Here is a 15,555-nt window from a genome sequence, read left to right on the forward strand (position 1 = left end):
CGGGCCTGACTAATGTCAGGCCTTCCACAAGAGGTGGAGGAGTAGAGTCTTCTCTAAACTCCCCCGGGGAACGGGAGACTCCCTTTCCCGGTCCGCTACCGCTAGACCACGGTCCGCTTGGCAAGGGGCATCTTCCCAGACGCTGGCGTTACCGCTAGACCAAGGAGCCCTTTGGTGGCCCTGTCTGGGCATAACAGAAGGCTCACACTCTTGTTTTCTGGTCACTTCTCACTATGTCTCCTCAGCTCCTATCTCTGTATGGCCTGATTTTTCCTAGGTTATGATTATAGAGCGAGGATTATTATAATATTGGAATAAAGAGTAATTGCTACAAACTACTGATTAATGATATATATAATCATATCTAAGATCTATATCTGGTATAACTATTCTTATTTTATATTTTATTATACTGGAACAGCTCATGTCCTCGGTCTCTTGCGTCGGCACCTGGGTGGCTTGCCGCCCACACAACCAAATTAAAAAATAACACAGAAGGGTAAGGTAAGTCTCCATTAAACCCAGGAAAGAGACTGGAAAACTCCTCTTTGGATCCTGTCTATAGTCACAGGTGAAATAAAAGAAATAAAAGGAAAGAAAAATGGGCAAAAGACTTGAATAGACCTTTCCCCAAAGAAGATATACAAATGGCCAAGAAGCACATGAAAAGATGCTCAACATCATTAGTCATTAAGGAAATGCAAATCAAAACCAAGTTGATAAAATGCCACTTCACACCCACTAGGGTGGCTAAAATTAAAACAAACAAAAAGCAGAAAATGAGCGTTGGTAAGGATGTGGAGAAAGTGGAACCCTCGGATCTTGCTGGTGGGAATGTAACATGCTACAGTTGCTGTGGAAAACAGTGGCAGTTCCTCAATAAGCTAAACATAAAACTAGCATATGATTCAGCAATTTTACTCCTGGGTATATACCCAATACAACTGTAAACAGACATTCAAACAAAAACTCATACACAAATGTTTATTTTTAGCAGCACTATTCACAATTGCCAAAAGTAGAAACAACCCAAATGTCCATCAACCCATGAATGGGTAAACAAAATGTGGTATATTTACACAGTGGAATAGTATTAAGCAATAAAAAGGAATGAATGTATGCTACAACATAGATGAACCTTGAAACCATTAAGCTAAGTGATATAAACCAGATACAAAGGCCACATATTAGGTAATCCTATTTATTTGAAATAACCAGAATAGACAAATCAATAGAGACAAAAAGCAGATTAGTGGATAAGTGATTGCCGGGAGTCTGGAGATTGAGGGAGAGGATGGAAAGTAACTAATGGGTTCAGGGTTTCCTTTTGGGCAATGAAAATGTTCTAGAACTAGGTAGTGGTGATGGTTGCACAATATTGTGTATGTATTAATGTTATTAATAGTAAACTTTATGTTGTGTGTATTTTACTATTTTTATTTTTATTTATTTATTTTTTTGGAGACAGAGTCTCACTCTGTCTCCCAGGCCGGAGTGCAGTGGCATGATCTTGGCTCACTGCAATCTCTGCCTCGTGGGTTCAAGTGATTCTCCTGCCTCAGCCTCCCAAGTAGCTGGGATTACAGACACCAGCCACCGTGCCCGGCTAATTGTTTGTATTTTTAGTAGAGATGGGGTTTCACCATGTTGGCCAGGCTGGTCTCAAACTCCTGACCTCAGGTGATCCACCTGCCTTGGCCTCCCAAAGTGCTGGGATTACAGGCATGAGCCACCATGCTGGGCCTACTATTTTTAAAAATTGATATTTCTAGAATGGGTCCCTCCTTCTAAACTCCAGACTTATTTATAACTGCCTTAAAATATCTAATGGACATTTCAATCTTAGTGTGATGGTTAGTTTTCTATCAACATGGCTAGGTTATACTACCTTTTTATTCAATCAAACACTAATATAGGCCAGGCATGGTGGCTCACACCTGTAATCTCAGCACTTTGGGAGGCAGAGGCGGGTGGATCACTTGAGATCAGGAGTTCGAGACCAGCCTGGCCAACATGGGGAAACCCTGTCTCTACTAAAAAGAAAAAAATACAAAAATTAACCGGGTGTGGTGGCACGTGCCTGTACTCCCAGCTACTTGAGAGGCTGAGGCATGAGAATCACTTGAACCCAAGAGTAGAGGTTGCAGTGAGCCCAGATTGCGCCACTGTACTCTAGTCTGGGCAATAGAAGGAGACTCTGTCTCAAAAAACAAACAAAAACCCCACTAATCTAGATGTTGCTATAAAGGTTATTTTGCTGGCACAGTTAACATCTAGTCCGCTGACTATAAGTAAAGGAGATTGCCTCAATAATGTGGGTGGGTCTCATCTAATCATTTGAAAAGCCTGAAGAGCAAAACCGAGGTTTCCCCGAGGAAGAAATTCTGCATTAAGACTGTAACATCACCTGCTGTCCCCAGAGTTCCCAGCCTGCAGGCCTGCCCTACAGATTTCAGACTTGCCAGCTCCTACAATCAAATAGCCAGTGCCTTGAAAAAAGAAAAAAGAAAAATGCAGGCCAGGCGCAGTGGCTCATGCCTGTAATCCCAGCACTTTGGGAGGCCAAGATGGACAGATCACTTGAGGTCGGGAGTTCAAGACCATCCTGGCCATCATGGCGAAACCCTGTCTCTACTAAAAATACAAAAATTAGCTGGGCGTGGTGGCGTGCACCTGTAATCTCAGCTACTTGAGAGGCTGAGACATGAGAATTGCTTGAACATGGGAGGCAGAGGTTGCAGTGAGCTGAGATCATGCCACTGCACTCCAGCTTGGGTGATAAAATGAGACTCTGTCTCAAAAAAAGAAAAAGAAAAACTGTATATATGTATATAAATGCTCTGTATATAGAATATATTTTCTATATATACATATTTTACACATTATTTATAATATTTTTTATATATTATAAATTTTATATATTGTAGGAGAGCGGTCAGGGTGATGGGAGAAATTACAGGGAAAGACACAAACGTTCTTGGAAGGCTGGGAGGTTTTGCAAAGCTTCGAAAGAAAATTTGGCTGAAGGCAGCCAAATTCTCTTATTCGGAGCCTGAGAGCAAAGGGTAGATAACAAGGGAATATAAAGGAACTAACCTAGATAAATTTGTTTACTCCTGTCTCCAGAAACAAACCTTTGATCATTCACACATAGGACTGGTCTCTACTTGGGGGGGTGACAATGTTTATTACCCACAAATTGTGTTTGCTCCAAGCCTTTGTCATTAAATCTGTACTAAATAAATGTGAGTGTCACCAGCTTAGTGGGGCTGCGAACTCTCTTCGGCCCCTAGTGCTGGTAGTTCCCTATCCCGCTCTTTCACTGGATACCTATGTCTGAGTACTCCTTTCATTCATCGCTGGGCTAGAGTCTGTGGGACAGACTTGGCAGGTGGTGCCCCATGTGAGGAGTGCTGCAATGGATTGCAATGGAACCCTCGAAAACGAAGGTGAAGAGACTGTGCGGTCAGTAAGTCAGTAAGTCATTGGTGCCCGCTCGGGATTTCCAAATTCAAGGGAATTGTTCATGCTAGGGTTTCATCATGGACAACAGTTATCAGCTCAACAGCAACAGTATATAAAAGTATTGAAACAGCTGCTTAAAGCTAGCAGAACCTCGGTTTCACAGGCTCAATTAAGGGACCTAATGCAAACTGTTGTTTCCCCTAACCCATTTTTCCCAGAAGAAGGCATGCTAGACATAGAGCTCTGGGAACAATTGGGGAGAAATCTTAAACAACATTATGCACAAGGGCAACAGGTCCCAGTAACATCTCTAACGTTATGGGCCTTAGTCAGGGCTGCTTTGGCTCTGCTCTACACAGAAGAGCCTCAAAAGGGAAGGGAGGAGAAACAGTCACCTTCCTATCCGCCTCCCTCTACCTCAGCCCCGCTATCACTGGGCAAAAATACCTGAGTCCCCCCTCCAATAAATTTTTTTTTTTTTTTTTGAGATGGAGTTTTCGCTCTTGTTGCCCAGGCTGGAGTGCAATGGTGCGATCTCGGCTCACCGCAACCTCCGCCTCCCGGGTTCAAGCGATTCTTCTGCCTCAGCCTCCCGAGTAACAGATTACAGGCATGCGCCTCCACGCCCGGCTAGTTTTGTATTTTTAGTAGAGATGGGGTTTCTCCATGTTGGTCAGGCTGGTCTCAAACTCCTGACCTCAGGTGATCTGTCCGCCTCGGCCTCCCAAAGTGCTAGGATTACAGATGTGAGCCACTCCGCCCAGCCTCCTATAAATTGTTAAAAAGACAAGGGATATGCTACAGTTATGGGACCCTATCTTAGGCAAGCAGCATTAGAAGGGGAGCTCTTAGCCTGCCTGGTAACGCAAGATCGACAAGGCAATCAGGTACATGAACCCATTTCTTTTGATGCTTGTAAAGAGATAAGAAAAAGCATTAGAGAAAACGGAGCCGCTATCCCATTTACAAAAGGATTAATTGAGTCCATAGCAGACAACTTCCGTATGACTCCATGGGACTGGTCAATGCTAGCAAAAACAACTTTAAACACCAGTCAATACCCCCTCTGGAGGGCAGAATTTGATGAATAATGTAAACAACCAACCCTTTTCTAGTAATGGCCACTGTTATTCCTCCCCTACCCCTAACATGGCTCTCTCAAAATCCTATTTGGGTAGAACAGTAGCCTTTAAAGGGAGAGAAATTATAAGGAGTCCATTAATTAGTTGAGGAACAATTAAAAGCCGGCCATATAGAACCATCAAACAGCCCTTGGAATTCACCCATTTTTGTCATTCCCAAAAGGTCTGGCAAACGGAGACTTTTGCATGACTTACGGGCTATCAATGCTAATTTGCAACCTATGGGGCCCCTTCAACAGGGCTTCCCCCATGGTAATTCCTCAAGATTGGCCTATAGTCGTTATTGACTTAAAAGACTGCTTTTATACTATTCCCCTTGCAGAACAGGACAGAGAAAAATTTGCATTTACAATACCAGCTATCAATAATGAAAGGCCAGCTCACAAATCTCATTGGAAAGTTCCTCCTCAAGGAATGCTGAACAGTCCTAGCCCACTCTTTCACTGGATACCTGTGTCTGGATATGTCTGTATCATATAAATCAGGCTTTGCTCCCCAATATAAAAGAATTTCCTAATTGCAAGATTATTCGTTTTATGGATGATATTTTACTAGCAGCCCCAATGGAGCCAATGCTTTTCAGTTTCTATGCCTCTGTCATAAAGAATACACAGTTAAGAGGTTTAATCATAGCACCTGAAAAAGTACAGTTGTCCTCTCCTTGGAAGTATCTTGGATACATACTAACTTCTCGGTCAGTAAGACGTCAAAAGGTTAAATTAAATACTAGCAACTTACACACCTTAAATGATTATCAAAAAATACTGGGTGGTATTAATTTGCTTCACCCCATCTTGGGCATAACTACTGATAAGTTACAAAACCTGTTTTCTATCCTAAAGAGCAATACAGCCCTAGACTCTCCCAGGTATTTAACTCCTGCAGCAAAAAGGGAAATTGAGGAAATAGAGCAAGCTATTTCTCAGAGGCAGCTAGATCACATAGACCCATGATATTCAGTTCTATTGTTTGTTTTTCCTACTAAACATTCCCCAACAGAATTAATAGGACAGATGGCCCCAGGGCTATGCTTTCTAGAATGGGTTTTTTGCTCACATACCGGGACTAAAACACTATCTCCCTATATCCAGCTAGTTATTGAAGTCATCTACACAAGCCACAGATGATGCAATCAGTTGCTAGGTATGACCCTGATGTCATAAGAATTCCTTTGAGTAAAAAGCAATTTGAAGCAGCATTGCCCCATCTCTAAATCTTCAGATAACACTTTCTAATTATGTAGGCCATATAGAGCATGACTTTACTGCTGACAAACTCATTCAGTTCTTATCTTGTACTCCTGTAATTGTGCCTACAAAAGTAGGCACATACCTAACACTTTAATGCTTTTTACTGACGGCTCTGGTAAAAATGGAAAAGTGGCTATTTGGTGGAGACCACATAATTCCCTCACTTGTTCTGGATTTACTAGCACTCAGAGAGCTGGGGTTGAAGCCTTAATATTGGCCTGGAGAACTTTTCCACTCAGCCTATCAATATTGTTGGTGACTTTGCTTACTCTGTTTATTGCAGAACCTTGAAACAGGCCTCATTAAGTCTACTGTCGAGCCCACCGTGTGCACATTTTCTTCAACTTCAGCAATTGCTGGATCAACGTACACACCCTACTTTTATCACACACTATTCAAGCCCACAGCTCACTGCCTGGCCCACTGGCTTATGGCAATAATCAAGCAGACCTGCAAGTTATGACGTCACTGCTTGACCAAACCACATAATCACATCAATTTTTCCACCAAAATTGGAGGAACTTAACAATTTCAACTTACCCAAAGACTAGATAAACAAATTATCCTGCAGTGCCCAGATTGCCAGCTCACAGGCACGTCCCCTCCTTTAACAGGTATTAACCCTAGGGACTAGAACCTAATCAGTTATAGCAAAGAGATGTTACTCAAGTCCCTGAATTTGGAAAACTAAGATATGTACATGCATCCGTTGATACCAGTTCTCACTTAATTAGTGCTCATGCTCTTCCTGGAGAGTCCACCTGGTATGTCATTAAACATCTTTTAACCTTTGCATTTATGAGGTGACCCACAAAAATTAAAACTGATAATGGTCTGGCTTATGCTAGTTCACAATTTCAACAATTTTGTTATACATGGAATATCCAGCATTCCACAGGCATCCGTATAACCCCCAAGGATAGGCCATAGTAGAACGTGTCCATTCCTCTCTTAAAAATATGCTCAGAAAACAAAAAAGGGGAATTATGAGTAAGGACCCTGCAACACTACTAGCACAAGCCTTATTTACCCTTAATTTCTTAAATTTAAATGATAAATTTCAATCAGCTATAGAAAAGCACTTTGCTAAAACCTCTCAAGACATAAAACCCACAGTTTTATGGAAAGATGTAAATAGTAATGTATGGTGTGGTCCAAATGATTTGCTAACGTGAGGAAGAGGATATGCTTGTGTTCACACCCCCTCAGGTCCTCTTTGGATTCCAGCACAATGCATCAAACCTTACCAGAGTGTGGGTAGAACCTAACCCGGTAATAAAGAAAATAATCCTGCAGGACTCAGCCCTGGACAATGTGGCTTCCTCAGACAACACAGGCCCCAGACTGAATGCTAAAGAAGACAACTCAGGAGGCTAAGCGAATCCTGCTCCAAACACAAACATGTTCACTCCAAATAATTTGTTCCTTTTTTATTCTCTCACTTTGCCTACTACCTGTACCTGCTACACTCTATTAGGTCCATCTTCTAATTCTGCCTTTCTTCCACCCTGTTACTTAGACAAACACCCCCTTCCCAGCTTCTAATAAAGCGACTGCTAGGCTAGAAGGGATTGACTTACCCCAAGTGGGGTTCCTCAGTAATGGCACACATTAGACTGAGGTGCCAGGTAACACTACATGTCACTCCTTGATTGGAAAGCAATGTTACTGATTATACTCAGGTTTGTCTTACGTTATTTACTAATTCTAGGATGCAAAGCCAAAATACAAGCAGTGACCGCTACGCCTGACAAACCTGTTGCTGCACACATCTGTACTCTTCAATCAACAAAACCTGATGCAAAAAACAGAAAAGGGGGAGATGTAGGAAATTGGTCAGGGTGGTGGAAGAAATTATAGGGAAAGACACAAACCTTCTTGGAAGGCCGGGAGGTTTTGCAAAAGCTTCGAAATAAAATTTGGCTGAAGGCAGCCAAATTCTCTTATCCAGAGCCTGAGAGCAAAGGGTAGATAACAAGGGAATGTAAAGGAACTTATCTAGATAAATTTGTTTACTCCTGTCTGCAGAAACCAACCTTTGATCATTCGCCTGCAGGACTGCTCTCTACTTGGGGGGTCGACAATGTTTATTACCCACAAATTGTGTTTGCTCCAAGCCCTTGTCGTTAAATCTGTACTAAATAGGCCGGGCACAGTGGCTCACGCCTGTAATCCCAGCACTTTGGGAGGCCGAGGTGGGCGGATCACAAGGTCAGGAGATCGGGACCATCCTGGCTAAAGTGGTGAAACCCGTCTCTCCTAAAAATATTTAAAAAAAAAAATTCGCCAGGCGCAGTGGCGGGTGCCTGTAGTCTCAGCTACCTGGGAGGCTGAGGCAGGAGAATGGCATGAACCCAGGAGGCGGAGCTTGCAGTGAGCTGATATCGCGCCACTGCACTCCAGCCTGAGCGACAGAGCAATACTCCATCTCAAAAAAAAAAAAAAAAAAAAATCTGTACTGAATAAATGCGTTACCGGCTTAGGGGGGCTGTGAATTCACTGGATACCCGTGTCTGAGTACTCCTTTCATTCATTGCTCGGCCAGAGTCTGTGGGACAGACTTGACAACATGTATATATAAAATCTACTTGTGGCCAGGCGCGGTGGCTCACGCCTGTAATCCCAGCACTTTGGGAGGCCAAGGTGGGTGGATCACGAGGTCAGGAGTTCAAGACCAGCCTGGCCAAGATGGTGAAACCCCATCTCTACTAAGAATAAAAAAATTAGCCCAGCGTGGTGGCACGTGCCTGTAATCCCAGCTACTCAGGAGGCTGACACAGAGAATTGCTTAAACCCGGGAGGCAGAGGTTGCAGTGAGCTGAGATTGTGCCATTGCACTCCAGCCTGAGCAACAGAGTGAGGCTCTGTCTCAAAAAAAAAAAAAAAAGACAAAAAAATCACTTGTTCTGTTTCTTCGAATAACCCGGACTGATACTTAGCATCAATGGAATCCTGTTCTCCCAAATCTCAGCTATCTGCTGTCTTCATCTCAGTTTATTAGCAACACCATCTTCCACTTGACCGCACCAAAAATATGGAAGTCACCCTTTGACTGGTCTCTTTTGCTCACACCCCATGTGCAATGTATCATCAAATACCATTAGCTTTATCTTAAAAATATGTCTACTGGTCAGGCGCGGTAGTTTACGCCTGTAATCCCAGCACTTTGGGAGGCCGAGGCGGGCGGATCACAAGGTCAGGAGTTCGAGATCAGCCTGGCCAACATGGTGAAACCCCGTCACACACACACACACACACACACACACACAAATTAGCCAGGTGTGATGGCGTGCGCCTGTAATCCCAGCTACTCAGAAGGCTGAGGCAGGAAAATTGATTGAACCCAGGAGGCAGAGGTTGCAGTGAGCCAAGATCACACCACTGCACTCCAGCCTGGGTGACAGAGCAAGACTCCATCTCAAGAAAAAAAAGAAAGGAAAAAAAAAATCTACTTTGGGAGGCTAAAGTGAGAGGATTGCTTCAAGACCAGCCTGAGAAACATAGTGAGAACCCCATCTCTAAAAAAAAAAAAAAAAAAGGGCTGGGGGCCTTGGCTCACACCTGTAATCCCAGCACTTTGGCAGGCCGAGTGGGCAGATCACCTGAGGAGTTCGAGACCAGCCTGGCCAACATGGCGAAACTCTGTCTCTATTAAAAATACAAAAATTAGCCAGGCATGGTGGCAGGTGCCTGTAATCCCAGCTATTCAGGAGGCTGAGCCAGGAGAATCACTTGAACCTGGGAGGCAGAGGTTGCAGGGAGCCAAGATCATGCCACTGCAGCACTCTAGCTTAGGCGACAGAGTGGGACTCCATCTCAAAAAAGAAAAAAAAAAGGCAGGCAATGTGGCTCATGCCTGTAATCCCAGCACTTTGGGAGGCCAAGGAGTGAGGATTGCTTAAGTCCAGGAGTTCAAGAACAGCCTGGGAAACATAGTAAGATCCTGTCTCTACAAAAAATAAAAAATTGTCTGGGCATGGTGACTCACGCCTGTAATCCCAGCACTTTGGGAGGCTGAGGCAGGCAGATCACTTGAGGTCGGGAGTTCAAGAACAGCCTGACCAACATGAAGAAACCCCTTCTCTACTAAAAAAAATACAAAAATTAGCCAGGCGTGTTGGCGCATACCTGTAATCCCAGCTACTTGGGAGGCTGAGGCAGGAGAATCACTTGAACCTGGGAGGCAGAGGTTGCGGTGAGCAGAGATCGCGCCATTGCACTCCAGCCTGGGCAACAAGAGTGAAACTCCGTCTCAAAAAATAAATAAATAAATAAAAATTAAAATTAGCCAGGCATGATAGCACATGCCTATAGTCCCACCCACTTTGGAGGCTAAGCAGGAAGCTCACTTGGGCTCAAGAGGTTGAGGATGCAGTGAGCTACAATTGAGCCACTGCACTGCAGCCTGGGCAATGGAGTGAGACCCTGTTAACTGTAACAAAAAACAATTGTAGACACCCTTCCTACTCCCAAACTGCTTTCCCCAGATCCATTTTTTCCCTGTAGTACATCATCATCTAATGTACCCTACCTTGAAGGGGTGGGTTGCCCCTCCACACCTGTGGGTGTTTCTCGTTAGGTGGAACGAGAGACTTGGAAAAGAAAAAGACACAAAGTATAGAGAAAGAAATAAGGGGGCCCAGGGGACCAGGGTTCAGCATACGGAGAATCCTGCCAGCCTCTGAGTTCCCTTAGTATTTATTGATCATTCGTGGGTGTTTCTCGGAGAGGGGGATGTGTCAGGGTCATAGGATAATAGTGGAGAGAAGGTCAGCAGATAAACACGTGAACAAAGGTCACTGCATCATAGACAAGGTAAAGAATTAAGTGCTGTGCTTTAGATATGCATACACATAAACATCTCAATGCCTTACAGAGCAGTATTGTTGCCCGCATGTCCCACCTCCAGCCCTAAGGCGGTTTTTCCCTATCTCAGTAGGTGGAACGTACAATCGGGTTTTATACCGAGACATTCCATTGCCCAGGGAAAGGCAGGAGACAGATGCCTTCCTCTTGTCTCAACTGCAAGAGGCATGCCTTCCTCTTATACTAATCCTCCTCAGCACAGACCCTTTACGGGTGTCAGGCTGGGGGACGGTCAGGTCTTTCCCTTCCCATGAGGCCATATTTCAGACTATCACATGGGGAGAAACCTTGGACAATACCTGGCTTTCCTAGGCAGGGGGCCCTGCTGCCTTCCGCAGTGTTTTGTGTCCCTGGGAACTTGAGATTAGGGAGTGGTGATGACTCTCAACGAGCATGCTGCCTTCAAGCATCTGTTTAACAAAGCACATCTTGCACCGCCCTTAATCCATTTAACCCTGAGTTTGACACAGCACATGTTTCAGAGAACACGGGGTTGGGGGTAAGGGTATAGATTAACAGAATCTCAAGGCAGAAGAATTTTTCTTAGTACAGAACAAAATGGAGTCTCCTATGCCTACTTCTTTCTACACAGACACAGTAACAATCTGATCTCTCTTTCTTTTCCCCACACTACCTAGCTTACTTATTTATACAGTTGAACCTTGACCAACATGAGTTTTAATTATGTAAGTCCATTTTTATGTAGATTTTTTTTTTTTTTTGAGACAGAGTCTTGCTCTATCACCCAGGCTGGAGTGCAGTGGCGTGATCTTGGCTCACTGCAACCTCCGCCTCCCAGGTTCAAGCAATTCTCCTGCCTCAGCCTCCTAAGTATCTGGGATTACAGGCGTGTGCTACCACACCTGGCTAATTTTTGTATTTTTAGTAGAGACGGGGTTTCACCATGTTGGCCAGGCTGGTCTTGAACTCCTGACCTCAGGTGATCTGCCCACCTTGGCCTCCCAAAGTGCTAGGATTACAGGCGTGAGCCACTGTGCCCGGCTTAAGGAGATTTTCTACCGCCTCTGCCCTGAGACAGCAGGACCAACCCCCTCCTCTTTCTCCTCCTCCTCCTCAGACTATTCAGCCGACATTTGTGATGATCCATTTCCACTTAATGAATAGTTAATATATTTTATTTTTCATATTATTATTATTATTTTTAGAGACAGGATTACTCTGTTGCCCCAGCTGGATTGCAGTGGCATGATCATAGCTCACTGCAGCCTCAAATTCCTGGGCTGAAACAATCCTCCCACCTCAGCCTCCTGAGTAGCTGCGACTATGGGCATGGGCTACCTACCATATCCAGCTTATATACATATATATAGGTAGAGATGGCTAAGAAGGGTTGGGGGTGGGCATGGTGGCTCATGCCTGTAATCCCAGCATTTAGGGAGGCTGAGGGAGGGGTGTTGCTTGAGGACAGGAATTCGGGACAGCCTGGGCAATATAGCAAGACCCCATCTCTAAAAAAAAAAAAATAGCCAGGTGTGGTGGCATGTGCCTGTAGTCCTAACTACTCAGGAGGCTGAGGCAGGAGAATCCCTTAAGCCCAGGAGTATAAGGCTGCAGTGAGCTAGGATCACGCCATTGCACTCCAGACTGGGTGACAGTCAGACTCCGTCTCTAATTTTAAAAAATAAATATGTACTTGTTAGGCTGGGCGCAGTGGCTCACACCTGTAATCCCAGCACTTTGGGAGGCCGAGGCGGGCGGATCAGCTGAGTCCAGGAGTTCCAGACCCACCTGACCAACATGGTGAAAGCATGTTTCTACTAAAAATACAAAAATTAGCTGGGTGTGGTGGCAGGCGCCTGTAGTCCCAGCTACTCAGGAGGCTGAGGCAGGATAATCGCTTGAACCTGGGAGGCAGAGGCTGCAGTGAGCTGAGATTGTGCCACTGCACTCCAGCCTGGGTGACAGAGCAAGACTCTGTTTCAAAAAATACACACACACACACACACACACACACACACAGTGGCGCAATCTCGGCTCACGGCAGACTCCGCCTCCTGGGTTCAAGTTATTCTCTTACCTTAGCCTCCAGAGTAGCTGGGACTACAGGTGCCTGCCACCACGCCTGGCTAATTTTTTGTACTTTTAGTAGAAATGGGGTCTTGCTATGTTGGCCAGGTGGGTCTTGAACTCCTGACCTCAAGTGATCCACCCGCCTCGGCCTCCCAAAATGCTGGAATTACAGGCATGATCCACCGTGCCAGGCCTTTTTTTTCTTTTTCTTTTTCTTTTTTTTTTTTATGGCTAAGGGGGTACGTTGTATGGTTTTTTTTTTTTTTTTAACCAAGATTTAAATTAAAAAAAAATTTGAGAACACACAATAGAAGAAAATTGTGAGAATGGGGTAGTCAATATGTGAGGGGCATACACACACCAAGGTCAAATTTGGCATTAGGGGTTTATGGGTAGTTTCGGAGAGAGCCATTTGAGCAGAAAGTTGGGGAAAGAAGCTAGACCTCAGGGGATTGAAGAGAGCTCAGGCGACACTGGAGGGAGGTGGGGGCAGCCGGAATGGACTCACTCCCATGTTTGGTGGTACCAGGAAAGAGAGACTGAGTGGGGCTGACGTGAATGGATAGAGTTTGTGGTAAGATTAGTGTTCTGTTGTTTTTTTATCTAGAGAACGCCTGAACACACCTGTAGGTGGGAGAGGAGAGATGAAAGATAAGGAAGTGGGTAAAGCGAGTGGGGATGCTGGAGGTCAGATGGTTAGAGAACAGATCCCTGGCAGTGATGGGGGGAGAGATGTGCTGGTTAGTCTTGGTAGAAGAGGGACCTGTGCCTTTGTGACAGAGGGTAGAGGAGGAAGGTGGTGTGGAGGTGTGGACAGAGCATTATCAGATACTGAGAAAGATGTGGCCAGGATGGGGGTGGATGCACAGTCTTTCTATAAATTTGTCTACCAACAGTTGAAGCCAACTGCTGCAGTGGGGAAGCAGGGCTGAATTGGAGTCACGAGAAGTGTGGGAGAGGTGTGGACAGCAACTGTGGGGGCCGCAGCAGGGGAGTTAGTGATGGATGAGGTATCGCCTGTCTAGCAGAAGGATACAAGCTGAGCCTGGTCAACACCAACCTGTGGTTGGCCCAAAAGGCAAAAGTTTGCAGCACCCTCTAGCAATGCTCAGAGTGGAGGAAAGTGCTGTGGGCTGGTTCTGGGTGGGCTGGTTCTGGGTGGGGAGCTGGCAGGGCAGACGAGGTAGTCTGGAGTTGGAGAGAACAATCCCCCCACAAACCTAGTCCTCCTCCCAGCTGATGTGCTTGGACTGCTTGCTCCCTTGACATCCCAGCAATTCTCTGCCGGAGCACTCTGCTCCAACAAACACAGCACCCATCATACATAAGCCTTATATTTTTAATAAAAAATAAACAGTCTCTGACAAGCAGTTTTCTGAATCCCAAAACAAAGGAAAAGGGAGGGGGAGAGGTGAAGGGGTCAGCTAGTGTAAAGGAGTGAAGAAGGCTCAGATTACCCCTGCTATTCTGCCAGGGCAGAAGGGATCACAGTCTGCCCCAACTGAAGCAAGAAGAAAGGTGGTCAGACTTCAGGAAAGACTTCCTGGGAGTTAGCGGTGCACGACTGGTAAAGGAAGCAGGAGGGAGCAGATCCCTGCATGACCCTGGGAGAAGGGAGTGTTGGTGTCCAAAGCGGCAGCTTCAGAGTGGAGTTTCCAGGAGTGGCATGTTAGCATATGGTTGTTTAGATGTTTGGTGTTCATTACCATAGGGTCCTGGGACAGGCAGGTTTTTTAGGGTCTCTTGAAACACTGTGTTTCTGGAGGGTCCCTGGAATGGCCAGAACTGAAGGATCCTCTCCAGGTTCTTCAATATCAGTGTAGGAGCAGGTCTGGGGGTAGCCCCCACCCTGTTAGAGAGCTCATGTGCTTGGTAGAAGGGAGTCCCATAGGGGAGGCAGACTGCTGTGCATCACCCTGCTGAGTGTCATCAGTGATGCAGAGTAGCAGAAGCTCCTCTCAGGGGAGAAAGGTGGTCTTTTGTGCTGCTGTCATCCTAGTCAGGGCTGTGCTTGGGCCGCCCAGCCAGCATGGCCAGGTGCCTGCGCTGCAGCCCCAGCCTGTGCCTAGAGTTTAAGCTACCTCAGTGCCTAGGCAGTTGTTGTCAGCGTCCACATCACTGGCAGAGGTCCTGCATTCCTTGGGAGACTGGAGGTGTTGCTCTCTGCTTAATGGGGCCTTCTCCCCAGGGCGCAGGGTCTCACAGCCCTGAACCTTGCCCCGAGCCCGGAGTGCTCTCAATGGGGAGGCCACGAGGATGATGAGGGCTCCTGAAAGCACTAAGGCAAAGAGGACAGTGACAGTGACAAAGTGGGGCCAGTAGGACTGCTGGGCAGCCAGGGCGGCCCCACCACTGACCCTGGTCAACGGGACCTTCACATGCTCCCGGGGGATGCCTGCCAGTTCAGGATCCAGGGCCAGGGTCTGGTCCTGGCTGTCCACCCAGTAGGAGATCACAGGGTATGAAAAGCCATTCTCAGTTGCCCAGCACTGGTAGAGACCCCCAACTCCATCCTGCACTATCAGCAAGAGGGAGCCATTGTAGACAGTGGAAGAGGCTTCTGGGACTGCTGCTGGGCCATGACTCCAATAGTAAGAGGCCAAGGCTGACAGGTGGGGGCAGGGGAGCTCCAGGATGGAGTTAGGGACAGCCAGGACTTCTTTAACTGTAGGAGAAAGAAAGGAGCAAAAGGGTTAAGGGAGAAGTGAAGGATGGAGACAGCAGAGAGTCTCTAACCTATCTTTGGACCCCAGCCCTCTTTTTTTTTTTTTTTTTTTTGAGGCAGGGTCTGGCTCTATTGC

The 15,555-nt window shown here is 45.9% G+C and overlaps 1 protein-coding gene and 1 pseudogene across 8 annotated transcripts in view; one reads left to right on the forward strand and one right to left on the reverse strand.

The window, feature by feature from the left end:
* Positions 1 to 459: 459 nt before the first annotated feature.
* On the forward strand, positions 460 to 573 carry LOC112438493 (small nucleolar RNA SNORA26; annotated as a pseudogene).
* Positions 574 to 14,079: 13,506 nt separating this feature from the next.
* The window catches only part of SEMA4A (semaphorin 4A), a 30,422-nt gene continuing 28,946 nt past the window's right edge, over positions 14,080 to 15,555 (reverse strand). For all 8 annotated transcript variants that reach the window (XM_034937358.3, XM_034937364.4, XM_055113205.2 and 5 more), the window contains one exon: positions 14,080 to 15,419. In XM_034937358.3, the coding sequence (XP_034793249.3) occupies positions 14,827 to 15,419 (593 nt within the window). In that variant the 3' untranslated portion in view covers positions 14,080 to 14,826. The remainder of the gene's footprint in view (positions 15,420 to 15,555) is intronic.

This window comes from Pan paniscus, chromosome 1 (assembly GCF_029289425.2).
Source record: "Pan paniscus chromosome 1, NHGRI_mPanPan1-v2.0_pri, whole genome shotgun sequence".
Classification (NCBI taxonomy): domain Eukaryota; kingdom Metazoa; phylum Chordata; class Mammalia; order Primates; family Hominidae; genus Pan; species Pan paniscus.